This window comes from Uranotaenia lowii, chromosome 2 (genome assembly GCF_029784155.1).
Source record: "Uranotaenia lowii strain MFRU-FL chromosome 2, ASM2978415v1, whole genome shotgun sequence".
In the NCBI taxonomy this organism is placed as follows: Eukaryota; Metazoa; Arthropoda; class Insecta; order Diptera; family Culicidae; genus Uranotaenia; species Uranotaenia lowii.
In genome coordinates this window covers 208,968,470-208,995,853 of record NC_073692.1, presented here as the reverse complement: position 1 = coordinate 208,995,853, position 27,384 = coordinate 208,968,470, and the positions used below count along the sequence as shown (strand labels likewise).

Here is a 27,384-nt window from a genome sequence, read left to right as displayed (position 1 = left end):
CCAAAGCGCGATCCCGGAGGCTGTACACGACGATGCTGACGAAGTTAGATTTCGTGGTAATGGACGACGAAACCTACGTCAAAGCCGACTACAATCAGCTTCCGGGACAGGAGTTTTATACGGCAAAAGGAAGGGGAAAGGTAGCAGATATTTTCAAGCACATGAAACTGTCAAAGTTCGCGAAGAAATATCTGGTTTGGCAAGCCATCTGTACCTGTGGCTGGAAAAGCTGCATTTTTCCGGGACTGTCAACCAAGAAATTTACGTGAAAGAGTGTTTGAATAAACGTCTGCTGCCTTTCCTGAAGAAACACGGTTGTTCCGTACTGTTTTGGCCAGATTTGGCATCTTGCCATTACTGTAAAAAGGCCATGGAGTGGTACGCCGCCAACAACGTGTAGGTGATTCCCAAGGACAAGAACCCTCCCAACACGCCAGAGCTCCGCCCAATTGAGAAATACTGGGCTATTGTCAAGCGGAACCTAAAGAAGACTAAAAAAACTGCTAAGGACGAGCAGCAGTTCAAGGCAAACTGGCCTACAATTCGGATTGGGAAAAGCGGAAGCCTAACTGAATATTTTTCCTAAATTTTATACTAATTAAACTTGAAAAAGAAATTTAAATTGATTTTTAAAATAAACGATTTCATCGATTTACACGCGTTTTCCTTTGAACAAATTTTGACCGTATCACCCTTTAGTTCAACAAATTTGAAATAAATAACTATGCCTCCGACCGTGGCCTAGAGGATAGCGTTTAAGTCTTCTAAGCCAGAGGTCATGAGATTGAGTCTCGGTCACGGCACACATAGTACTCTGGGGCCTGTGGGCTTGTGATGTTAGCATTAGTAAGATGCTACCCATTATATCCTTGAAAGATGTACGCTATAATCTTAAATAGAACTTAGATCTCTACAAAAAATCATGAACCAGGGCTTATGACATAGCTCAGTTGGCAAGTCTGTTGTCTCCTGAGCCGATGTCCGCGAGTTCGAGCCCAAGAGTAAACATCGAACGCAGTTGTACCGGATAAGTTTTTCAATAACAATCCGCCAACTGCAACGTTGATAAAGTCGCGAATGCCATAAAGATGGTAAAACGACTATAATCGAAACAAAAAAAAAATCATGAAGTTTCACTGAGATCCTATGTGTTCCTTTAAAAAAAAGGCCTTGACAGCACGAAAGGCTGTTCTTCAATGTTACCGAAAATAAGTATGTTTTTTTTTAAACTTTCTCTTTCCAAAAACAGTTCCATACAAATTTCAAGGTCTTTGAGGGTCGCCTTGGAATTGTATAGTATAGTTAAATCATTTATTGGAACAAGATTAGTGGCTGGAAGTAAAAAAGTAAGGGCCACTCTTAAACATTTTTTTTTCACCATTTTGATCCAATAAAGTTACACCACAGACCAAGTAGGCATTCGAAGATCAACCACTATAAAAAGTCGAAAAATTATGACAAGTCGTAGCGTAAGTCTGTTGAAATTGATTGACTTAGCCGTCGGATATCCGAGTGTAGGATCCGTTAGCTTCAATTTGCTGCACAAAATCCTGTACCTTCTGGCGGTTCGAGATGGGTCTGCCGAAAACGAGGAAATTGAATTGCTCGATCTAGACGAATCCCTAGCTCGGGTGTTGGACCGAGAGAACAATCGCCGAGGCAGCCAAACCCGGCTTATGGTGCAACGGGTTGTCAATGGTTCCAACAACGAACACAAGCTGAAGGTAAGTGGTTCCCGGATTGTGGTGCCCTTCGAAGAGCTTACCTATCCGGTTCAATCGGATTCAACGGAAGAAGCCGAACGAATAGAATCCCACATGAGTGCCATTCATTCGGTGGTCTCGGATCTGGAGGAAAAGGTGCAGGATTTATCGGTCAAACCTAACAAAATATGTGAAAATGAGTTGAAGAAGTTGAATAAGCGGATCGAAAAACTGGAAGCAACGGTTAAACAGCAACTGGAGAAAGCGATGAAAGAGTTGAAAGAAGCTCAAAAAGCCATTCCACAATCAACAACTAACCTGGAACAGAAAGAAGCTCAAGAATCGCAAGGTGGTCAAGAGCTGCAAAGTATCCAGGAATCCAAAAGTGTTCAGGATTTGCAAAGTGTTCGAGAATCGCAAGTATCCAAGAAATCACTCGTGTTCCAAGACACGCCAGTTATCATTCAAGAAGGTGGAGAGGCTACGACGAAGTATGACCAAAAACTGAAACACATGGCCAAAGATATCGCAAAAATATGGAATTTTATTCGGGGTCTGAAAACGGACGAACGGTAAGAAAGTTGTTTATTGCTCTTAAGTTTATTCAATTATTATAGATATTCAGTTTTTGGGGGGGTGATATTTTTGGGAAATATTTAAAAATTATACAAACCTCATAATCGTAAAATACCGGTAAATTATAAGCGTATCTAGGGAATTGATAAATTATCACAAGTTTTAACATGTAAACTCGTCCAATAATCTGTGTTCAATATTAAACAGCTGTAAGCAAATTTGCTCATTTTATTTGCTTGAAACTACGCTTTTCCAGCATTTTCATTTAATTTTTTATTTGTAAATTTTCCTACATGACAATTTCAACCTTCAAAATGCACGTATTTTTTTTATTGTGAAAATTTATTTGAAGTTTGAAGTTTTCGAAAAACGTACGTATGTGAGATACCTATTTTTACTGCCGGGAGTCAAATGACCCCTAACCTAACACCTTTTCCGCTAAAACTCTCTTGTTTCTCAACCGATTTTCACAAAATTTATAGTCTTGGGAAGCTTGTAACGGGACTCAAATATGATTTCCAGATAATATTCAGCTACAATAATTTATTTTAAAGTTATTCAAAGTTGAAGAATTTTTTTTTGAGAAAGCATGCTTCAGTGTGAGTTAGTTACTAAGTGGTCAGAAAAAAAAATCACATAATGCCTAAGAAAGCTGAAGATAGAAGATATATGCCAACGATTAAACGCTCTAATAAGTAAAAAATCTCCTGTTTTCTGATATTAGAAAGATTGTAGTGTGACTTTCAAATGCAATCAATAAAAAAATTTTAGACTTGCTCCATTTAGAGTTATTGAAGCTCTAACAGAGTCATTTTTCAACACATATTCACGGTGTCTCTGACAAAACAATTTTATCTATCAAAAAAAAAGTATCGCTAATTTTTGCACCATTCGAAAGCTGGGACTTTCCCCTTTCATTTGTTCCCACATTTTAAAAAATCAATCGAGGGGTCTAAAACATTTAATTTTTTTTAAAGATTTTTTAACCTTTTTAATGGTTTTTTCTAAGACAAAATCATACTATTCGCTGTGAAAACGCTTATCTTACCTTTAGCGTTAAACGAACTAAATATCTCAACAACATGATTTCTTAGGCTACAACTTTGTAGAGGACATCAAAGTGATACAAATTGAGAGAAAAGAGTTGAAATGTCACAAACAGAGTGATTATAATTTCATTTGAAAAATCTAATGAAACTTCCCATCACTGATTGTACCAAGACCAGAAATAGTATTTTACCAACTTAGTCATTGATTGTAGTGTGTTTAAATGTTCAAGATGGTTTTTTTTTACATTAAAAAACAATCTTTCACATAAATTTGATCAGGATAATCTGAAATAATAAGCATTTATGGGGTTTTATTACACGGAACAAATATCATATTTAAGAGGCACTTTGAACAAAAATTTGATAAATTCTTCGAGAATTCAAACAGTTGAAAGAGCGAAAGCAGAACTGTAAACGGGAATTATATCACCGGTTTACGACTTTTTTTTCAAATTTTTTATCTAAATTTCCTGGATTTCTAGATTTTGTGCAATGTAGGTTCGTTTACAAGTTTGGGGCATGCCAGCTTTTGTTATTTTTTTTTTCCAATTAATTGAAAATTAGTGTTAATGTTTTATTAATTTTTATAGGACCAACCTAACTTCATGAAAACAAGTTGTCATAAAACTTTTAGTTCAAGAGATGTTAGGTGTCTTAGACAAAATTTCATGAATTATTACGTTTTACAATATTGTAGAATAAGTCAGCTCTTTTGCTTTTTACAGTCAAGAAATAATTATCGTATCTCATAAATTTTATGAACAACCCTAAAAAATCTTCCGCCTTTAGTTGTTATAAAAGTTTGTCAAAGACATCAAATGAATCAAACTTAGGGAAAGGTGCAAATATTTTTTTCCCGCTAAATTACATTTCTGGACCACTTTGCATTGGCTGTTCGATACCTAGCAAAAATATAATAAATAGAACAGTGAAGTATTTTCTGAATTTTGAAAAGTCAGCACAAACTCTTGCTTGGCAGACAAGCGCAGTGGGTTGTAATTAAGTCTGTTTCACATAGAATCTGGTCGGATAAAATAGATCATTTCTCCGCAAAAAATAACGTACAACAAAAATAAAAATGTCATTTTGTAGGGTTTTTATTGCACTTCAAGGAAAAAAATACATAAAAATCATTCGTCAATTTTTCGGATGAACTTTCGAACTTTTTTTGCCCCATCATTTTTTGCACAGCACTGCTGGTAACCTTATTGGCCATCTTGTTCCACCACTTTTCCATTTGAACGGGTTTTTTCATGGTTCTGCCACATTTCTTCAGTTTGCCCTTAACTTCCCAATATTTCTCGATGGGACGAAAATCCGGACAGTTTGGTGGATTGATACTTTTTTCAACAAAATCGATCTTGTTCTTCTTATACCACTTAACGACATCCCGGCTGTAGTGGCAGCTTGCCAGGTCCGGCCAGAACTTCACCGGACCTTTGTGGGACCGAATGAATGGCAAAACCCTCTTCTGGAGACATTCTTCTTTGTTATTATTTCCATTCATTGTGTCCCCAGTGATGAAAATCTCAGTCTTCTTCCCACAACTACAGATCCCTTGCCAAATCATCAACTTACGAGCAAATTTATCTGCGAAAATGAGAGAGAAAGCTTTTGCTAGAAAGCTGTCTTCTCAATTAGTATAAAAAACCAAATTCGCTATAATAAAAGTAAGTCACATTCTTAGTCTTAGATGTAAAAGACGTGTTATGCTTGAGCAATCCGAAATCCTCTTCTTGGCTAGCATTTGCCAAAGGTTAGATTTAAAGATATAAATTTTAGTTGTGACAAATTGGCGACGAGGAAAAAGTGGAAGTTTAAAAAGTTCGGAATAACTGAAATGACTAATGTTCGGTTGTGAAGAAAAAAAACCCGGTAGTTCCACAGTTAAGATGGCCATGTCGACAGAAAGTAGAACAAAAGGCAAATTTCCAGTTTACGTTGCTGGACTCAATGTGAACTCGTATCTCCAAACCGTGGATATTTACTTTCAATTGAACAAAACTCCACAAGAAGAAAAAACGTTCGAGTTTATTACTAGTGTTGGGCAAGAAACTGCCAATCGCATTATTGGAAGTTTCAAGCCGGACCGAATTGTTGGGAAAACCTACGATGAAATTATCCAAAAGTTCATTCAAGTTAGTAAAAATGTGTTTGGGGAAAGACATTCTTTGATAACGCGCCGTCAGGGCGAAATGGAATCGTTGGATGATTTCGCTATTGAACTGCAGAATATTGTGGAACATTGTTCCGTAAGTCCTGAAACTGAAGCTACATTAGTGCAATCAGTGTTTGTGGCCGGACTAAAAAATGCAAAAACTCGTGAGACAATGATTCGAGACGCCGATCACACCATGAATTTGGCGCAATTATTGGAAAAAGCCAAGAACATAGAGGTAGCCGCGGCAGAAGCGAAGAAGATGACATCGAAGATCACGACCGATAGCATGAACTACGTGGATACACAACGTCATTACTCACGTAGACCTGAAATCTCCTAAACTCGGTGGGTCGCGACGGGAAGAGATTTCTCAACACAGGGGCCATGGAAGAGTTGATAGGGAGACAGTGTGTTACAACTGCTACGGTAGAGGTCATTTATCGTACACATGCACACAACCTAAAGCAAAAAAGCCTCGACCAAACTCTTTTACCAGTTCGAGTGCCATAAGAAGAAAAAGAGTATTTGTGGATAGAATTAATCAGTTAGCGGCTGCGATGTCTGAGCTGAAAACCCGGATAGATGACGAAGAGCTAGAATCAGAGGAAGAGCTTCACGAAGCTGATCAGGGAAACGGATTATCGGAAAATAGGGTAAATAATGTTATCATCGGTAAGTCAAATGATACCCCTCCAGCGTTTGTGGAGTTGAAAATCAACGGGGAGAACACAGTGATGGAATGTGATACAGGTGCTTGTGTTACAATTTGCTCTAGTCATTTATACGAAGATAAATTTTCACATCACAGGCTCTTGCCCGTTGATCAAAAGTTATCGGTGATATCAGGTGATAGAATTTGCGTGTTAGGCAAAATAGAAGTTAAAGTTCTCGTTGACGGTGAAACTGTACCAATGTCTATGGTAGTGGTCAAATCACCTAAAAACTTTGCACCTCTAATTGGTCGGAATTGGTTAAATCGACTGTGGCCTAATTGGAGGAAAATTTTCAAAATAAACTCTATTAGACATAACAGCAGCGAAGATCAGTGGGTGAAACTCTCAATCAAACATATTCTAGAAAAATTTTCTAAGGTTTTTGATGATGATCTGAGTGAACCAGTTAGGGAAGTTACTGTCGATATTAAGATGTGTGATAATGCTAAACCATTCGTGCACAAACCATATACGGTTGCTCTTAAGTATCGTGAGAAAGTCTCAGAACATCTTGATTTGCTTGAATCTAAGGGTATTTTGGAAAAAGTAACTCACGCTGAGTGGGCTTCACCAATAGTGGTTGTAGTGAAACCAAACAAACGAGATATTAGGGTTTGCATGGATGGGTCGAAAACAGTAAATCCCTATATTGTCACACACCATTACCCTTTGCCTTTAATAGACGAACTTATTACAAACAAGAGTGAGGCTAAAGTATTTGCAGTTATTGATCTCAGGGGTGCATACCAACAGTTAGTTGTTTCGGAAAATACTAAACGAATGTTAGTCATCAACACGCACAAAGGGCTTTATGCATACACTCGTCTTCCGTTTGGAGTAAAACCGGCTGCTCAAATATTCCAATCCGTAATTGACCGAATACTACAAGGTTTATCGAATGCACAAGCCTATGTGGATGACATTCTCATTTGGGCTAAGACTAATGAAGAGCTTTTAGTGAAGATTGAAATGGTGCTAGAACGGTTGATGAAACATAACGTGAAAGTGAATACTGAGAAATGTCAATGGTTTGTACCCGAGGTGAAATATTTGGGCCATATTCTGTCGGAGGCGGGAGTTTCGCCAAACCCGGAGAAAGTGGAAGCGATCAAGGCCGTGCTAGAGCCTAAGTCAACTACACAACTAAAGGCATTTCTCGGTATGATAAATTTTTACACAAAATTCGTGCCTGAATTGAGTATCCTTCTAGCACCACTTCATGATTTACTTTCAAAAACCAAACATTGGAATTGGACTGCTCAGTGCCAAAATGCGTTTGAAAAAAGTAAACAAGCCATTTGCAGTACATCTGTTTTAGCTCATTATGATCCTGTGAAGCCTATCACGGTAACTTGTGATGCTAGTGATGAGGGAATATCCGGTGTTCTCAGTCACACGATAGGAAAGGAGGAAAAGCCCGTGTTTTTCGTCTCGCGTCGCTTAACGAAAACAGAAAAAAATTATCCGATTTTGCATCGTGAGGCTCTTGCAATCGTGTTCGCTTTAGAGAAATTCTACAAGTACATTTTAGGTCAGCATATCAACGTAGTTACCGATCACAAACCACTCATTGGTGTATTTAAGGCGAAAAAGGGAGGTCCAGCTGTGGTCGCCAATCGCATGCAGCGTTATTTCGTTCGGCTCTCAATTTTTGATTTCACTATTACCTATAAACCTGGTAAAGACAACTTTGTCGCAGATTGTTTATCTAGATTACCCTTAGATAAAAAACCAAGCACGTTGGACTTGGAAGAGAGTGAGCGAAGCTCATTGACAAGCATAAATTTTTTAATTGATAAAGAGACTATAAACTTAAATTCAACAGTAATAAGCGAACAGTCGAAGTTAGACAGTCAAATTTCAAAAGTTATTAATTATGTTTTAAATGGATGGCCGAAGAAAATTACAGAAAAAAGTTTAATACCTTTATTCTCCAAAAGATTCAAGCTGAACGTGGAAGAAAATTGCCTTATGTTTGGAGAGAGAGTGGTTATCCCAACTTCTTTAAAAATACCAGCCTTACAATTATTACACCATAATCACAGAGGTATACAGAAAATGAAACAAGTTGCTCGAAGTTACTTATTTTGGGAAGGGCTGAACATTGACATTGAAAATTATGCAAAATCATGCAAAAACTGCCAACTTTTGGGAGTAGACCGGACTCCAAAAATTTTCGGTAACTGGCCTCAAACTTCGAAACCTTTCGAAAGAATTCATATTGATTATTTCCAAAAATTCGGCAGATCCTTTTACATTTTAGTGGATGCTTATTCACGGTGGGTTGAAATACACCGAATGAACAAAACCACAGCTCATGATGTTGCCCAATGTTTAGACAACATTTTTTCAATATTTGGATTTGCAGAAACGATTATTAGTGATAACGGACCACCATTCAACAGCAAAGAGTTTCAACATTATTGTAACACAAGAAACATAACACACATCACATCGCCTCCATACCATCCCGCTAGCAACGGTCTAGCCGAACGAGCGGTGCAAACCGTAAAAAACAGTTTTGAATAAATTTCTAACGGAAAACGACAACATTTCATCTCTTTTACAGATCGACAATAATATAAAAAAATTTCTACACCATCACCATCAAACTCCGACTACCGATGATGGCATATTCCTTACCATCGAATTTTTGCATTCACCCCGCGAACACAATTATCTACAATCAAACCATGTAAAAATGAAGCTACTAACAGTAATGAACTTAAACAAGCTAAAAAGACATTTAAAGAGCAAGAAAAGGTAATTCATACACAGAAGATCAACGGAAGAGTCTTCAACAACGAAGCAGTAATTGTTAAAAGGATATCTGAAATGATTTATCTAATCCAGATCGAAGATACGTTACGAAAAGCTCACGTTAATCAATTAAAAAAAGTTCCACAACAAAAATTTGTACTGAAAAATAATATGAATGCCTCAAATAATAATGACATTTATTTAGGTGGTAAGAATCAGAATTATGAAATTACGGAAAATAACGAAAAACTTCCAAAAACATATGAAATACCCTTAGCTTTAAGGCGTCCTCAAAGACACAAAGGAAAACATACCAATCTTAATGTTGAATCACTATCGAAACCAAATTTGTAAATAGCCACGAATTATATATTTTTTTCTTAATTTAGATGTAAGATGGATTTCTAAATTTATTGGGGGAGATGAGAGAGAAAGCTTTTGCTAGAAAGCTGTCTTCTCAATTAGTATAAAAAACCAAATTCGCTATAATAAAAGTAAGTCACATTCTTAGTCTTAGATGTAAAAGACGTGTTATGCTTGAGCAATCCGAAATCCTCTTCTTGGCTAGCATTTGCCAAAGGTTAGATTTAAAGATATAAATGATATAAGTGACAGAAAACAAACTTGAATCTAACCGCAACATTCCCTTTACGCTTCGCAAGGTAAAATTTGTTGCCGGGTATTTTTCCAAAATCCATTTTGACGTAATGCTTTATTCGTTTTTATCTGGTGGCCAATCGGTTGTGCACCAACTGCTGTCATCTTCAACTAAAAAAAAGCTTTGACAGCACTTGGTTTACAACCGGTGGACCACCACGGTGAACACGAATACGGCATAAGTTCGTCGTCCATCAAAATGCATCCATTGTTCTTGGTCAACACTTTCTCGTACAACTTCCTTGCCCTGGTTTTGGCAACCAGGTTTTGTTTCAGCGTCCTGTTGGGGTGTTTGCTTGCATGATACGAACGCAAGCCTTCTCGCAAACAAATTCGTCGAGCTGTACTGTGGTTCGTCTTGAACTTTTTCGCCAAATCACGCAAGGAGATTCGAGGATTATTGTGAACTGATCGAATTACCTTTGCTCGCAGCTTCCGGTCATATGTTCCACTTTTACGCCTGGTTTGTTTTGCTCGATCCACCGTATGGGTCTCCAGGTAACGTTGCAGCACCGAATTTACAGTCGATTTTATATATTTCAGGAATTTCGCGATCTTTACCCCTGATCACGTCGGTTTCTCTACGTGAGTGTGCAGAATTTTTTCTCGCCTTTCGCGTTCCATCGTCGATAACTTTTGATTGACTGCTTCAATCTTGATGAAATGTTCACCACTAAGTAAACAAACGATCCGGATCAAAACACTGTCAATAGATTTGCGATTTGACAATTAGGGGCGCTGCAGTAAATGAAAAGATGCGAAAAGATTCTCTGTGAAACAGAGTTTAGAGCGCTATGGTTTTCTTACATGGGCAACCAGATGGCTGCACTCGTACCTGATGAATCGTCGAGGCTTCATAAACATCCGTGGTACGCATTCCTCGGTGTTCAATTTGCCTTCTGGAGTCCCACAAGGAAGTCATTTATGCCTGCTAATCTTTGTGCTTTTTATAAATGACTTGGCAACCCGTCTTAAGTCATCAAAGCTTCTGTATGCTGATGACCTGAAATTCTACAGAGTAATCGACTCAATTGTGGATTGGGCAGCGCTTCAAGAGGATATAGAAAGGTTATTGCTCTGGTGTGAAACAAATCGACTACTCGTTCCGCGACACTACACTAGAAAGAACAACCGTGATAAAAGATCTTGGAGTAACATTCGATCAGAAGCTTTCTTTCGCTCAGCATATGGCAACAACAACAGCAAAGGCTGTCGCTTTGTTAGGATTCCTCCGCCGAAATACTTCGAGTTTTAAAGACCCTTATGCTCTAAAGACTGTGTTCTGCTCGCTCGTACGCAGTGTCTTGGAATACGCCGCACCAGTTTGGACACCTTATCATTCCGTTCACATTGAAAGAATTGAGAGAGTCCAGAAAAGATTTCTCCGTTTCGCATTGCGTCATTTGCCTTGGCGAGATCCCGTTTGATTGCCACCGTACTCCGATAGATGTGGTCTATTATCGTTGACGGCGCCGAGCCAAAGGAGAACTTATCTACAACGAATGTTCGTGTATGACATCATTACGAATGCTATCGATTGTCCGAAACTGCTGTGATGTAACCTTATTTTAAGCCAACTTTATAACCTAATTTAAGATCAAGTTAATACTCATGGTCTGTATGACAACACACTCAAAGACATCAAATAAAATTAAAATTAAATGTTCGACACAGTGCTTTATTAATAGTGATGAATATCACCTTTTAAAAAGTTAGCCCATTTTTGAAGCTTAATAACTTTTTTATATCAAATTGCAATGCAGTCTTGGGATGAAATATTTGTCATATTGTTTATTGTTTTAAAACATCAACGGATCACATGTTGATCCTAATGATTGCTAACTAACAAATTAAAATTAATATCAACATAATATTACACAAAACTTGATACACTTAAAAATTTTCTTCGGAATACGTTCCTTGAGACGTCGAAGTCGAAATGTTCGGAAAACCAATTAAAAGTTTTTAGAATGCCGATGAAAGCGCTGTTAGCCCCGTAATTGTTCAGGCGAATCGGAACGTAGTGCTGCAGGTTCTGGTTTCGTAATCCTCGTGGTCGTACGCTGAGAGGTATGGCCTCCAACAGTTCGGGGCAGTTGATTCTAGATGTGAGAAGGTCCGCTGCAACTAGGGCACGTGTAGCATTTCGGCGTACTTGAAGCGTATCTAAGCCTATGAGACGGCAGCGGTTATCATAGCTTGGTAAACAAAACGGATCCTGCCAGTTTAAGTGCCGTAGAGCGTACCGCAAGAAACGCCGCAGGATAGCCTCAATTCTTTCAGCTCCGTTCTGGTAGAAAGGGCACCAAACAGCTGAAGCGTACTCGAGAATAGAACGAACTATGCAACAATAAAGACTTTTCAGGCAGTATACGTCTTTGAAATCTTTGGCCATACGAAACAATAATCCAAGGCTCCGAGAAGCTTTGTCGACAACATAGTTCGTATGAATCTTGAACTCCAGCCGTCGGTCGAGGATAACGCCCAAATCGTTGATATGGTCCATCCGGATGATGGTTTGGTCTCCGAGGATGTACTCTGCATGAAGAGGATGCCGCTTACGGGTAAACGATATTACCGAGCATTTACTGCGGTTCAAGGGCAAGCAATTGATATCGCACCAGTGAGCAAAAGCGGTGAATTGCTGTTGGAGGAAGTTGATGTCGTCTTGGCCGTTTATGGTGTGAAAAAGTTTCAGGTCATCGGCATAAGCGAGCTTTGTGCCACCGAGGAGCGAGAGTACATCATTAAAATAGATCACGAAAATGATCGGTCCCAAATGACTTCCTTGAGGCACTCCTGAAGAGGCAACGAACTGCCTAGAAAAAGATTCACCAGTACGAACGGATAACTTTCGTCCCATTAAGTAACTCCGGAACCAATCCAGTAGGGAACCACATAAGCCTAAACGTTCGAGCTTTGCGATTGCAATTTCGTGGTTCACCTTATCGAACGCAGTAGAGAGATCTGTGTAAATGGCATCTGTTTGAGTTTTCTTGGCAGAGTTGTCCTGCACGAACGATGTAAAACTCAGTAGGTTTGTAGTCGTGGATCGTTTAGGCATGAACCCGTGCTGATCGTTGGAGAAGTGATGCTTGCAAAATGAGAAAAATGGATCCAAAAAAACCAGTTCAAACAATTTAGCGATCGCGCATAGAGCGGAGATTCCGCGATAGTTGCTCGCGTCTCTCTTATCTCCCTTTTTGTGGACAGGAAACATGTGAGCTTCTTTCCACAATGAGGGGAAGATTATGCCTGATATAGATATGCCTGATAGGTGTCTACCGTCCGGGCCCGTAGAAGATGAATTTTTTAGCTTCGTTGTCGCTTTTAGGATGGCTGCCTTGTCGTCGTCATAGTTTAGGCTTTAAGAAAAATTGTATTCGGAACGAATTGGCCGTAACGGACCAATATTATTGAGCTTGAGCTTGAGCTTGATCATCAAAATTGTACATAGATCCAAATAAATGGGGCTTGGGACTAGCTTACCATTTTCTGTGTACACGTTTCGGAGGTTCCTTATCTTATATGGTCAATAACGGAACCGGCCACGTCCTTACGGTTCATCGGGGATAGGAAAGGATTGTTAGTTCGACTTCCGTTGCTACTAGAGACCGAATACACCTCTAAATCTCCACGGTCGTCACAGGAAAGGTGGTTTGTTAGTGGAGAAGGTAAAAAAGATCTGGATTCCCTTTGGGAAGTAATGTGATCAAAGCAAAGCTAGATTTTTAATGATCGTCGCGTCGCACACTATCGAGAATATTGCGTTTTTATTTAAAGCAAAACGTCCTAACTGTCATACTCTCAGACAAACCCTTATTATAATTTTCACAAGATACGTCTTATGAACCCCTTTTTTGCGTCCAAACTAATCTTTCATAAGGGTCTTATGAAATGTTTACTTTCCATCACGTTGGCCGGGGGAAAACCCAAGGTTAAAAGACCGTATGCGGCCGAACAAATTCTTTGGAACCGGGTATTAGAATATATTGACAGTTTTACACGAACACCACCTTAGCAGGAGGCCTCAGCCCTAACCTCAAACCATGGGAGAACAGAATCAATTTTTGAGAAGGGCGCACGATAAACGCGATTTGGCGGTACTAATATCTACAAATTCGCCCTGTGGAAAAGCGACACACAGATGCTCGTGTTTTGATTTTTTTGGGTGTTCAGAGCTGCCAAATGCATTGGTATTTGGAAAATGATTATATTTTTTGATTGCATTTTTATTGAAAAACGTTTTCATGAGTACTGAAAATTTGCAACTTTCCCGTAGATTTCTTTAAGAATATGAAATTAAACGCAACATTTATCTGAACTGAATAACAACTGTCTGTATCGCACACTTAAACGATGTAGCGAATTATGAGAAAATATTATAAATAAACAGATGCATGCAGGCTATTATTTTCATAGTCAACATAGACGTGGCTTTCATTAATTCACTTTTTATTGTAACAGTGAATGATTTTGCATTCGTTTAAAAGTTAGAAACAACTCTTTTTAATTTACCGAGAAGTACATGAAAAATATTTCAGGTGTTTTAAATTCACCTTGAAAACTCATTAGCGAAAGATGGCTTATCTTCATCTATTTAAAGAAGCCCCGTAATGAATTCAAACGTTTAGCTGTTGATTGTTAAAAAAATTAATCAATTCAGAAATATTACAATTAGTTTAAAACAAACAAATACTGATTTTAGTAACGCACCTAGCATCACTGGTGAGGCCGTTAGCTCATCAAAGTTTGAGGTTATGGCTGAGGCCAATTTTTCGCCAATACTATCGCCCGTATATACCCTTATTGATGGGCTGCTGATGGTGACCATGTTTGTAATCAAAAACAAATTAGCCGAACAATGAAATTAATGTTTAACATCAATTGTTTTGAATTATTCTCATCAAACGTGACATATCCTGTTTTTATAAGACGCTCTTGTGAAAAGCCACAACCTCTCAACGAATCGGCCGTAACGGACCAATATTATAAAAGAAAAACTGGTTTTCCATGTTCCTCCCGTACAAAATGTCTACAAACTTCAGGCTTGTTGAGCGACCCCTTCCCGTGATCCGATCTGGCCCAAATTTGGTATGAGAACTAATTAGCATGAGACCTGCAGGGCTTAGTTTTTTCAAAAATCGGTTCATTTGGGGCACTCTAATACACCTACATTTCTATTTTTATCCTATCTCTGCTTTTCCTATACCTATGTTCTCCCCATTCATGCATTTCTAACCCCCACGCATTTTTCTTCAGAAACATTTGTAAGTCTCGTGGAACTCGCTTTTCAACTGCCTGACCAAATCCTTCGTCTGAAATTTAGCCTTCTTATAGGTAGTTGATTTATATTTTCTAAGGAATACGGGCAACATAATCCTTTGCTTGCTAGAAAATAACTTAGCCATCAAATTTTATAGTCGCAATTCGCAGATTTTCTTGAATCGCTTCACGTTATCAAATAAATTTTCAGAAATAACCTACACGCATCGGTCTGTACCAGCCTTTCAGGATTATAAACGTTCTGCCGCGCGCAAAAACGCCTTTTCAGCAGCACCACCCACAACCGAGGTTCAATGTTAAAGCTGGTTTAAAGAATTCTTCGGTTCCGGATGTGTTTGCCGAGTATTCAAGTAGATTATTAACGGTCGAGTTGATTCCGGCCGAAATGGAGTGGAAACGTTGGGGCACAAAAAAAAATAAAAAAACAAAAACTAGAAGGAGAAATGATAATAAACAAATAGGAAGGCTCTTTAAATCTAACCTTAAGTTTAACGTGTTTATCAAATTTTGAGGTTGCAATGATATGAAATGTTGAAATGAAAATTTGATAGGATGGAACAGTAATGCATTTCAAAGAAATTCCTGTTTTTCTTCGTATATAGATCAATCGGGAAAGCTTCATGGACTTGACAGCAAACAGGAGATGATAACCCTTAATCAAATGGCACATGTAGGCAGCTTTGCAACAAGTCATAAAATTATAAAGAAATTTTCCGCCATAATTTTTATCCCAACAATATTTTCTGAATGATTCTCTGGTATGGATATGATACAATTATACGTTTTTTCAAATTCGCTAAGAGAGGTTTCATAAAATCTTCATATTTTGGCTGTATTTTTCGATCCTATTTGTCAGAATAGTTTTCCCCTCACATTGCAACATTTCTCAACTGCTCTGGGCGTGGTGGGGGGCTCAATTATATCACTCTGATACAATTGGGTATGCCTTGACGCCTAAGTATCTTTTCCGTTGTCATATTATCACATTTTTCGATACTTAGAAGCACCCTCAGTTCACTTAGAATGCAAGTGAACTGAGATATGGTGTTGGCCCCAGGGCTTTTTACAAACGCCACACCAAGCATTCATTGGTCCGATCAGTAACGATTGTTTGACCGGGAATTTACACTTTACACTACATTACACATCATTCAGTGGTCAATGGGTCAATATTACATTACACATTATTTGTTTACTAAACATATGACACAACATAACATAACATACCGCAGCAACAAAGGTCAGCCCACAGTGGCTTTGTCTGTTACATTACACAACACAGCATTACACATCGTAACAACAAAACTCAGCCCACAGTGGCTATTATTTGTCTGTTACATGATACAACACAGCATTACACATCGTAACAACAAAACTCAGCCCACAGTGGCTATTATTTGTCTGTTACATGACACAACACAGCATTAAACATCGTAACGACAAAACTCAGCCCACAGTGGCTATTGTTTGTCTGTCACATCCCACAGTCTAGCATTACACATCGTAACAACAAAAATCAGCCCACAGTGGCTATTATTTGTCTGTTACATGACACAACACAGCATTAAACATCGTAACGACAAAACTCAGTCCACAGTGGCTATTATTTGCCTGTTACATTACACAGTCCAGCATTACACATCGTAACAACAAAACTCAGCCCACAGTGGCTATTATTGGTCTGTTACATTACACATCACAGCATTACACATCGTTACGACAAAACTCAGCCCACAGCGGCTTTTGTCTGTTACATCACACAGTCCAGCATTACACATCGTAACGACAAAACTCAGCCCACAGTGGCTATTGTTTGTCTGTCACATCCCACAGTCTAGCATTACACATCGTAACAACAAAACTCAGCCCACAGTGGCTATTATTTGTCTGTTACATGACACAACACAGCATCAAACATCGTAACGACAAAACTCAGCCCACAGTGGCTATTATTTGCCTGTTACATTACACAGTCCAGCATTACACATCGTAACAACAAAACTCAGCCCACAGTGGCTATTATTTGTCTGTTACATTACCCATCACAGCATTACACATCGTTACGACAAAACTCAGCCCACAGCGGCTTTTGTCTGTTACATCACACAGTCTAGCATTACACATCGTAACGACAAAACTCAGCCCACAGTGGCTATTATTTTTCTGTTACATTACACAGTCCAGAATTACACATCGTAACAACAAAACTCAGCCCACAGTGGCTATTATTTGTCTGTTACATTACACAACAGAGAATTACACATCGTATCGACAAAACTCAGCCCACAGTGGCTATTATTTGTCTGTTACATTACACAACACAGCATTACACATTGTAACAACAAAACTCAGCCCACAGTGGCTATTATTTGTCTGTCACATCCCACAGTCCAGCATTACACATCGTAACAACAAAACTCAGCCCACAGTGGCTATTATTTGTCTGTTACATTACACAACACAGCATTACACATCGTAACGACAAAACTCAGCCCACAGTGGCTATTATATGCCTGTTACATTACACAATCCAGCATTACACATCGTAACGACAAAACTCAGCCCACAGCGGCTATTATTTGCCTGTTACATTACACAGTCCAGCATTACACATCGTAACAACAAAACTCAGCCCACAGTGGCTATTATTTGTCTGTTACATGACACAACACAGCATCAAACATCGTAACGACAAAACTCAGCCCACAGTGGCTATTATTTGCCTGTTACATTACACAGTCCAGCATTACACATCGTAACAACAAAACTCAGCCCACAGTGGCTATTATTTGTCGGTTACATCACACAGTCCAGCATTACACATCGTAACGACAAAACTCAGCCCACAGTGGCTATTATGTGTCTGTTACATTACAACTAAAGAAACTATAGTAAACAAAGAGGCGCAATCTGATCCCTTTCGAAATAATGTGCTTGTAACCTTGCTGTAGGTCTGCCTTGGATCCAAAAGAAAATCAAGAAAATCCAAAAATTCCAATCGTGACATTTCGTCTCTTTGTTCACTATAGGCTCGTTAATTACAACACAACACAGCGTTACAAATTGCAGCATCCAAACTACAATGCATTTACACAATTACAAAGTGAATAGTTAAACCCTAACTTTGCTCGTAATACAGCTCCCTGACCTTCTAATTTATCAGGGAGCAACCAGTGTTCAATTGAGTGCCAGTGCTTAGTCCCTCTGGTGATTACGGTCTCGCCCAACTCCTTCCCAATTCATTTACATAGCTTTCCCCCTCGGTGAGAAGTTTTGGCCTCAAAAGGGCCCTATGATTTCTCACAAGCTGCCGCATAAAAAAAAACACATTTCTCAACTGAGACAATTTTCTTTAAATAACAGTCACTATAGAGAGTTACAATTGTGGTGACTTTTGTTTCACGCACTATTTTTCTTTTTGTTTTATACAATCACTAGCTGACCCGGTGTGCTTTGCAACACCTTCCTTAATTATTGAAATTTAGGATACCTAGATATTTAGCTTTTAATTTATTTGCACAACATTCTAAATTCAATTTCAAAGTTATTAAAATGTTTTTTTTTTTCAAAATAAAATTGCAACTTTTTTTTTAATTTGAAATCTTAATAATTTTGTTTTTAAATTAGTATTTTAATCCTTTTTATTACTTTGAATGTCTTCATAAGTTTATAATTTAAACCAAAAATGTTATTTTATATATTAAATCTTCGCTGTCCCTTTTTAAATGTGGAGAGGGTATCAAACTGTATTAGAAACTCTTTTTGTAACTAAATAACGTCACGGGACATTTATTTTGCCTATCTGTTCTCGTGTTATTGTACAAAATGTGAGAGTTACCCCCTCCTCCATTTCTTCTTTGCTCCTAATGGAAGGAAGGGGGGTCTCATAACATAAAAAAACACTTCTTTTATACAAATACGATCCCATGTCATATACGGCTTCATTCTCGATAAGTTCTCGAGTTATTTCAAAAATGGGTGACTCTCTCCCATTTAATATATCCCCCTGGCAGGAGAAAGGGGGTTTCAAACCGTCGAAAAACATTGCCCGTACACAAATGTGCTCTCGTGCAAAATTTCCATTTTCTCGCTTAGTTACCGAAATATTAAAAAAAATTGTATGAGTGACCCTCTTCCCACTTTTATCGTTCCACTGAAGGAGGGGTGCTAAACCACCGGAAACACATTTCTTGTGCTATCCCCTACCTGGTAGGAGGGAGTCAATATAAAACATTCCGTGTATTCAAATACACTCCCATGGCCAATTCTGTTCCATTTGCTTGATTGTATGATTGTTCCCGTGTCATATTTGGTTCCATTTGTTACATAAGTTCTTGGTTTATGCAAAACAATCGTATGTGAGCTCCCGTCTTCTCTAACTGTATTCCCAAATGAAGGAGAAAGAAGTCTCAAATAAGCAAGTAACCATTTTACGTATCCTAATACTTTCCTATGCCAAAGTTGTTTCCATTTGCTCGATAAGTTCTCGAGTTATACGATCAATAGTGAAGGAGCCCCCTCTCTCCTTCCTATCACGCAACTGGAAGAAGGCAGTAGTACCAAATATTCACTGAAACATTCCTTGTGTTCAAACACCCTCCCAAGCCAAATTTCGTTCCATTTGCTGGGTAACTTCCCGAGTCATGTAAAAAAAAGTATGTGAGCAGGCTCCTTCCTCAAGATGTTCCGACTTGAAGAACGGAGGGTTCTCACAATATCATAGAAACATTTCTCGTTATCAAATACTTTGCCTTGCCAAATTTGGTTCTATTTGCTTGATTATTTTCCCAGTAATGGGGAAAATTGTGAACAAACCCCCTCCCCACTTTCTGTCCCTTCACTGAAAGGAGAGTACCCCTCTCTCCCTCTCCAAATCTATTATATAAAATTCTCTTGTAACGGTGTTTGTAGTACTACTCCTCCGAAATGACCCAACCGATTTAAATGAAATTATTTTTAGAATATTCTGTAGGCATGCGAATCGGTTTATATCGAATAAAAACAACAAAAAGTCGCATCAATTGTCCGTAGTCATTGAATTTGTAATAAATTCAATCAAATTAAAGTCATGGCCTTCAATTTTTTCAAGATTTTCTTTCCTTTGGGCGCCGGGCGGGCGGTTTGTTTTTCATCTCCATGGTTGAGGCGTCGCCAGCAAACGTCGAGAAAGGACTGTAACCAAGGCATAGCATACTGATTAGTTGAAATATTTGGGCGCGCATTTATAAACCAAGCATAATTTCAGTGCATGTGGTGGCGATATGAAGCCTAGATGTGTTTTTATCTACTCGATTCCTACATCATTTGTACAGCACATAGTAATGCATGACGCCCAGATTGATATTTTGCCGATCAAATCAAAACCATTCAAACGATTTAAGAAAATGAAACTATTTTAAGTTCAGAAGAAATTGTTGTCTGAAAAATATGAATTTAGTACTGATGCATATAAAATAATGGTATGACTCTTTGCGGACATTTAAAAAAAATTAAAGTGGGAAAATTTACATACAATTTTATAATCCAATACCCCTAGAATCATTTTTCGAACATGTACAAATGTGCTCAACTGAAGATATATGAAGTGCTTTTAAATTTACAGAACAATAACAAAATCCGTTGAAAATGAACAGACACTTGAACTGAACAAGAGCCTTTCCTTCAAAAAGGATTATACACGATTGAAGTTTATTTTAAGGTCTAATGCAAAGATTTTTTTGATTTTTTGCAAGCTTTAGTGAAAGTTATCAATAAAATAAGAAGAATTTTCAGTTAAAACATACATTAGAGGCTTTAATTTAGAACAAATGCAAACGTTCAACATTTACAAAAAAATGTATACATTATTTCTTCATCTATAAATGAGCCCAAAAAAAAAAAATCGGACTAAAAAAACTCAACTTTTTTGTCAAATCATTCACCGAAAAACTGTTTACAGGTTCACTGTTTGTTTACACAGAATTCAAGTACGTACTTAACATAAACGTGTGATTTTGTTTACTATATTTTGGCTACAAAGACGAGACTTTAAATCCGCTTTTTTGTGATTGATATTCGAGAAACACTATTTTTTTGATAGCAGAAGCAGATTTTTTTTTGATAAGTTTTTATGATGACCTGAAAGTGCCGAAAATAACATTAACTTCTGTCATTTCACACGGTGAAACAAGTGACAACGCGCCCTTTAGCCATTAAACATTTTCTCGAAAAAGGTCAGAAAGGGTATCCCGAGTGTTGAATCTGAAGCGGGTATTCAAAATTTTTAAATGTCTTTGTAAATGAAGGTCTTATGGTAAAACAGCATTCAGTGAAATTGAAGTACCAAGCATTATTTCATTCTGGAGAAAAACTGCAGATATACCAATGAAAGTTGATAAAAAAGACAAACAGGAACAAGTATTTAATTCATTTTGAAGTCTTTACACTGACGCATCTGAAAAGGAATAAAGTGTTTCCACTTGCATCAATAAATGGGACAATTGTATACTTAGATATTTCTTCTTGAAGGAATATGAAAGTTGAACTGTGATGATAGCCGAAAGTCATTTTAATGTTTTCAAAGATTTCGAGGTATATTTACATGAAAACTTCCAGAGAAAACGAATGAACTCATGAAATCATCGTAGCCTTAACAGGTTAACTCTTTTCGGTCTTTTTAATTTTTAAAAACCTGCATTTCAATCAAATGTTATTGAATCTTGAAAATATCACATAATCTTAAATAAAATAGCAGATCACCTCCAACACTGTTCAGGAAATTTTTAAATCAGAACATCCCAATGCTTCAGTAAAAATCTTTATAAACAATTGTTTAAATTGGCAGATATGTCCATTGGGATAAAAATCCAAATAAAAATGCTGTAATTCGGTTGAAGTAAAAAATCTAAACACATTTTCCCCCATTCAAAACTGATCGTTTTCTTGATTAAATGGGTAAATGCTCAAAGAAATTTTATGCTTGAACAAATAATAAAACGGCGAACTTTTTTATGGACATGGTTTTGATGAACATATGGATATTAATTTCCACTGCTGCTTGGAAATGGTCAGTAAAGAATAATCTCTAATGTTTTTTTTTTATTTCTGCAGTTTTAAAAAATATACCATCCAAAGTTACTCGGGAGCTGAAAGTGGTGCGATAGGTAGAATATTGGGCATATACTCCAAAAATGGTCCCGATATTCTAAATTCTTTTTCCATAAAGTATCATATACAATAAATTTCAATTATTGAGAAACTTTTGATTTCGATTTCAACCTTAAAGTGAACTCGAGCAAAGCGGAGTAAATCATCTAAATGGTATTCAATAAACGAAACATAGATATTATCAACATATAGTTACAAATGGAGCAAGTTACAAAGAGTGGATTTTTTTAGCATGAGTCTTGCCAAGTTTGATGGTTACGTTGAGTGCTGAAAAAATCAAATTTGCAACGGGAAGCTGATACCTAATACCATTCGGGAATATTCAAAGCATACGAATCAAAGAAAAGTAAATGAAAAGTACTCATGTAAGATGCACGTAAGATTGACTGAAGGTATTTGTAGTATCCTTTCGACTGAATTCCCTTAATTCGAAGCGGGGTTCCTCGCTTACCCAAAAATATACCGATATTTTTTCCGCACTTCTGTTTCCCGCAACAATCACGGATAGAATGACGGTCACATGTTCGTCGCTCTCAGATCAATGCCATTGTCTGATTACTCTCTCTTTTGCACCTTCACATTTCCTATAATACCGAAAATTGCGTCTCATGTAAACGGTAACATGAAGCGTTTGCATTTAAGACACCTAACCAAATTTTGTTCTATTTCTCATATATCTTGAACTGTAAAGCCACATTCAAATCATTTTTTACTAACATACATCTTATTCACTACATTACTCTCCTTCTCTACCCTAAGCGTCTATTTTAATCTAAATATAAATTCGATAAAATGTTCTAAAATTTCAGATTTCTTTGTTTTCAGATAACGTATAAATTATTAACATTGTGCATAAATATTTTCATGCATCATCTCCAGGTATTTGGTATGATTTACTTCTTTCTTTTTTTTAAGTCAACATTAAATATTTCAAAATAGGTCTTCAACTTATTGAACCTTCTTTATTCAATCGATAATCTTTTTTTTGTTTCGGGTATTTTATGATCTATTATACAAATTAAAATTAACTTGAATAATTGTATAATTCTTGAATGATTTTTTTTTCTCTTCAACTTTTCATCATTTTTCTACTGTTTCAAAATTTCAAATGCCGTTCCTTTAGCAAATTCCACCTTTGTTACTAGTACTTCTTTTTTATCATGTGTGGTAGAACATTTCCCTCACAAAAGAAGGAAAAAACATCATGAGCTATTCGCTCCATATCTTAAAGTTATTTGAAAACGTTACAACATCCCCTTGTTGAACTATTCATTCAATTTTCTTTCTGATATATGGTCTGGTTTCGTCCATAGCTATTGACAACACTAACATGTCACTTAGAAAAAAATTCGTATTTTTTTGCTAAACCTGTAAAATTTAACAAAAAAAATTCTCTATTTAAAAAAATTAACCTGTTTTGCCCGATTTTATCGTTTTAACTGGGATAGCGTTTCATCAAAAGCTATCGATCCGCACTCTGGAATCGACATTGCGTAGTCAGTGATATAGCTCTGGTACAGAATTTCTCTAACTTTTTAATCTCTTTAGTTACCATTTTATCATGAACATCTAAGCTGACGTTCAAAAAATTTTACCAATCCGTATTCTCAATTAATAGTCTAGGACTCCAATAACTTTCACTTGCCATGTTTGTTTTCTAACCTCGGAAGTCTCAAAACTCAAACAGAAAAATGGATGTAGTAACAGTATTCATTGTTTATGTTTTTTTCTTCTATTGCCTAATACGCCCCTAGAAGCAACTTTCACACTCGGGTAGTAAAAGTTTATCCACATTTTTTTTTTTTTTTTAATCTCATCCCATTCTCGCACTGAAAAACCCGTTTAATCACCACCTTTGAAATCAACAGTTTATTAGTCTAGGACTCCAATAAAATTCTCTTGACAATCATGTTTTCTAATCGCTGATAGTCTCAGAACTCAAACAGAGAATCAGGTGTGGAAATGATATTGTTTTGCCTTGTACATTCTTAGTAGATTCTTTCACACTCAAAGAATTAGAAAACCTGTTTTTTTTAATCAGCTTTCGAATCAACACCTCTGATGCAAAATTCCTCTCGCACCTCATTTTCCTCTGTTTGATTTGTCAATTTTACCACTGCTGTTATAATTGATCTGGCATAAGAGTTCCCAAACAACACATGTTTGCAATTGCTTAGATTTTGCTGGATTATTCTAGACAGATATGATGCTTTCGTATACAAGAATTTTGACCCAAAATCTCATGGGGTAAAAAATTCGAAAATCAATTTTTAGTAGAAACGCTTAACATTTTCGCACTAAGAATTCATTGCATTATTATTATCATTTATATTCAATCCAGTGTTTCATGCCCGCTCTCTCTTACTCAGAGATCGATCAGATTCTGATTTTTGCACATCATTTTCCACTTCAACAAAATTAGAATTCCAATGTTCAATACATTTCTTCCGTTTTTTTTAAATAAACGAATCTTAGGCTGCAAACCAAGAATATCGTTTTTGATTTTTTTTTTTTTTAAATCCAGGATTTAATGCCCTCTCTTACTCAAAGATCTCATATTCTGTTCTTGGGTTAGAACATTATCGATGCCTTTACCCATTTCAGCCAAGTTAGCATTCTAATTTTCAATTCATTCATTCTGTCCTTCCTAATAAACGAGTCTCAGGCTGCAAACCGAGAGCATCGATTATTTGTTTATTTTTTTTTCAGATACTGGAGAACTAGTGAAAAAGCAAAGCCCATTCTATTTTATTCTAGAGTCTCTCGCTCTCTTTTTTTTTTTTATTTCATCACATTTCCAGAGTACTCTCGCTCTGATTGCAACTTCATCATTCTTCCATTTCATCAGAGAACTCTCGCTCTGATTCAGAGTTCTCTCGCTCTGCTTTCCTCATTTTTTTTCACGTGGCTTTCCGAAATTTTCCTTAGCTCACCAGTACCCGATAAAAATTACCATTTTCTTCCGCTTTATTTGATTTCGTAGACTTACCGAGCGCATTGGGGAGCAACTGCGCCATTGTAGTATCCTTTCGACTGAATTCCCTTAATTCGAAGCGGGGTTCCTCGCTTACCCAAAAATATACCGATATTTTTTCCGCACTTCTGTTTCCCGCAACAATCACGGATAGAATGACGGTCACATGTTCGTCGCTCTCAGATCAATGCCATTGTCTGATTACTCTCTCTTTTGCACCTTCACATTTCCTATAATACCGAAAATTGCGTCTCATGTAAACGGTAACATGAAGCGTTTGCATTTAAGACACCTAACCAAATTTTGTTCTATTTCTCATATATCTTGAACTGTAAAGCCACATTCAAATCATTTTTTACTAACATACATCTTATTCACTACAGTATTGTTTTGATAATTTATGTAAAGACCCGTAGAATTGAGTTAAAATTCTTAGGTTTGATTTCGATAGAATTAAGCGGGAGAATTTTAGTAAACGGAAAAGAAGGATATGTAAAAAAAACTAGGACATGTTCACGAAAGCGAGACGATTAACAATCAAGATTTGATGCTTTTTTAAAGTCAAACAGCGAAGAAAAAAATGAAAAATGGACGCCAAGTTTAACATGGTAAAACGAAGTTTACCGGGTCTGCTAGTATTCATATAACTGTATATCGTACCCAAATACTCTTCCTAGCCAAATTTGGTTTCGTTTGCTTGAATAGTTTTCGTGTTATGCAATGGAAAGGAGTTAAAGACCCCCCCCCCCCTCCTTCCTGGTTTTCCAATGGAAGAAGGAAGGGGTCTGAAATAACCATAGAACCATTCCTCGTATTCCACAACCCCCCCATGCCAAATATTGTTCCATTAGCTTAATTAGTTCTCCAGTTTTGTAAAAAATTGTAAAGTAGGCCCCCGCCCCCTCTTCCTATCTTCCCATAGGAAGGAGGGAGGTGTACCAAATATTTTTAAAAACATTCCTCGTACCCAAATACCCTCCCATGCCAAGTTTGGTATGATTTGCATAATCAGTTCTCTAGTTATGAAGACTTATTACTATTATTTGAGAGACCCCCTCCCCCCTTCCAGGAAGAGGGAGGGGTCCCAAACTATAATAGGAACCTTCCCCGGCCGCCAATACCCTCATATGCCAAGTTTCACGCAAATCGGCTCAGTAGTTTTCGAGTCTATAGGGAACAGACAGACAGACAGACAGACGGACAGACAGAAATTCATTTTTATATATAAAGATTTTTGAACCTACATATTTCTTACACTGCTTCACTTAAAACCTTACCAGTAACACATCCTTCGTCTAGAAATTAAGAATACATAATTCTGTATTCTAAATTTCTAGACGAAAGATGTGTTACTGGTAAGGTTTTAAGTGATGCAGTGTAAGAAATGTGTAGGTTCAAAAGTGATTAGATAAAACAAAAATAAAAATAGTGCGTGAAACAAAAGTCACCACAACAATATGTTCTATTTATTTACAGATCTACTCATGGTGCACCACCAGCTTCAGGCGATGCTAACGATGATCAAAATTCACAATTCTTAGGAGAGGCCGGTACAGCCAGCATGGATAGCGTTTCGGAAAGTCATTCGCAACTCAATCAGATAAAGCCTTCACCTGAAGTCGATTTCGGACAAGTTTACGCTCGATTAGAGGAGCACGAGAAGCAAATGATAGCAAAAATAGAAGTTATGGAGAAAAAAATTCTTCGACTTGTCCAGGAAAAGGCTGATAACACCGAAATAGAAAGCCAGGTGCGTCTTTCTGTTCTTTCCTATACCCGGACACGACCTATCCGAGTGGAACCGGCCAAAACAGATTTACTTGAGATGCCAGCATTCCGCAAAGTTGCAGATAGTGTTGCGACTTTATCCGATAAAGTTCAAGAAAGCGCAAACGAACTTGAAAAGCTTCGAGAAGAATTGGAATTCAAAACGGACGAATCACAACTTGGATCTGTAACGGCGATGATTCAGCAGGAAATTCGACAACTCGAGAGTAAACTTGAATCGCTCAATCAAACGGTAAAACGTAATGCCGAAGAAGACCCGGGAGCTGGCGGAAAACTAAAAAGGATTCATAACGTACGGTGCATCTCTTGCGATCGCTCGGTGACAATGTTCAAGTGTGACCAAGTTATCCCGAGACCTCCGGCATTGGCCGTTGCAAGAGCATTGAAGCCAAATTTGCGCAATCAGTTGCTGAGCTTACGGAAAGAAATGATGGGTCAACCTGGAAGTGCTACCAGAAATTTGGATCATTTTGATGATCTGTACCGTTCACTGACTGGCACTTAAGGGTTCGAAAAAAAAAAACTAAATTTTATTTAACATTTGATTTTATGACTTATAATATATTTTGAT

At 37.4% G+C, this 27,384-nt stretch overlaps 1 protein-coding gene across 1 annotated transcript; it reads left to right on the top strand.

Annotated features, from left to right (window-relative positions):
- The first annotated feature begins 1,426 nt into the window (after positions 1–1,426).
- LOC129748536 (girdin-like) lies at positions 1,427–27,384 on the top strand. The gene is made up of 2 exons (XM_055743190.1): positions 1,427–2,275; positions 26,502–27,384. Exons 1-2 carry the CDS (start codon positions 1,455–1,457, stop codon positions 27,316–27,318), a joined length of 1,638 nt encoding a protein of 545 aa, XP_055599165.1. The 5' UTR covers positions 1,427–1,454; the 3' UTR covers positions 27,319–27,384.

What these genes read in the sequence shown, in the direction of transcription:
- LOC129748536 (XM_055743190.1), top strand. Translation starts at nt 1,455, where the DNA reads ATGACAAGTCGTAGCGTAAGTCTGTTGAAATTGATTGACTTAGCCGTC. An exon ending in GGTCTGAAAACGGACGAACG is followed by an intron (nt 2,276 to 26,501) that starts GTAAGAAAGTTG and finishes ATTTATTTACAG; the next exon opens with ATCTACTCATGGTGCACCAC.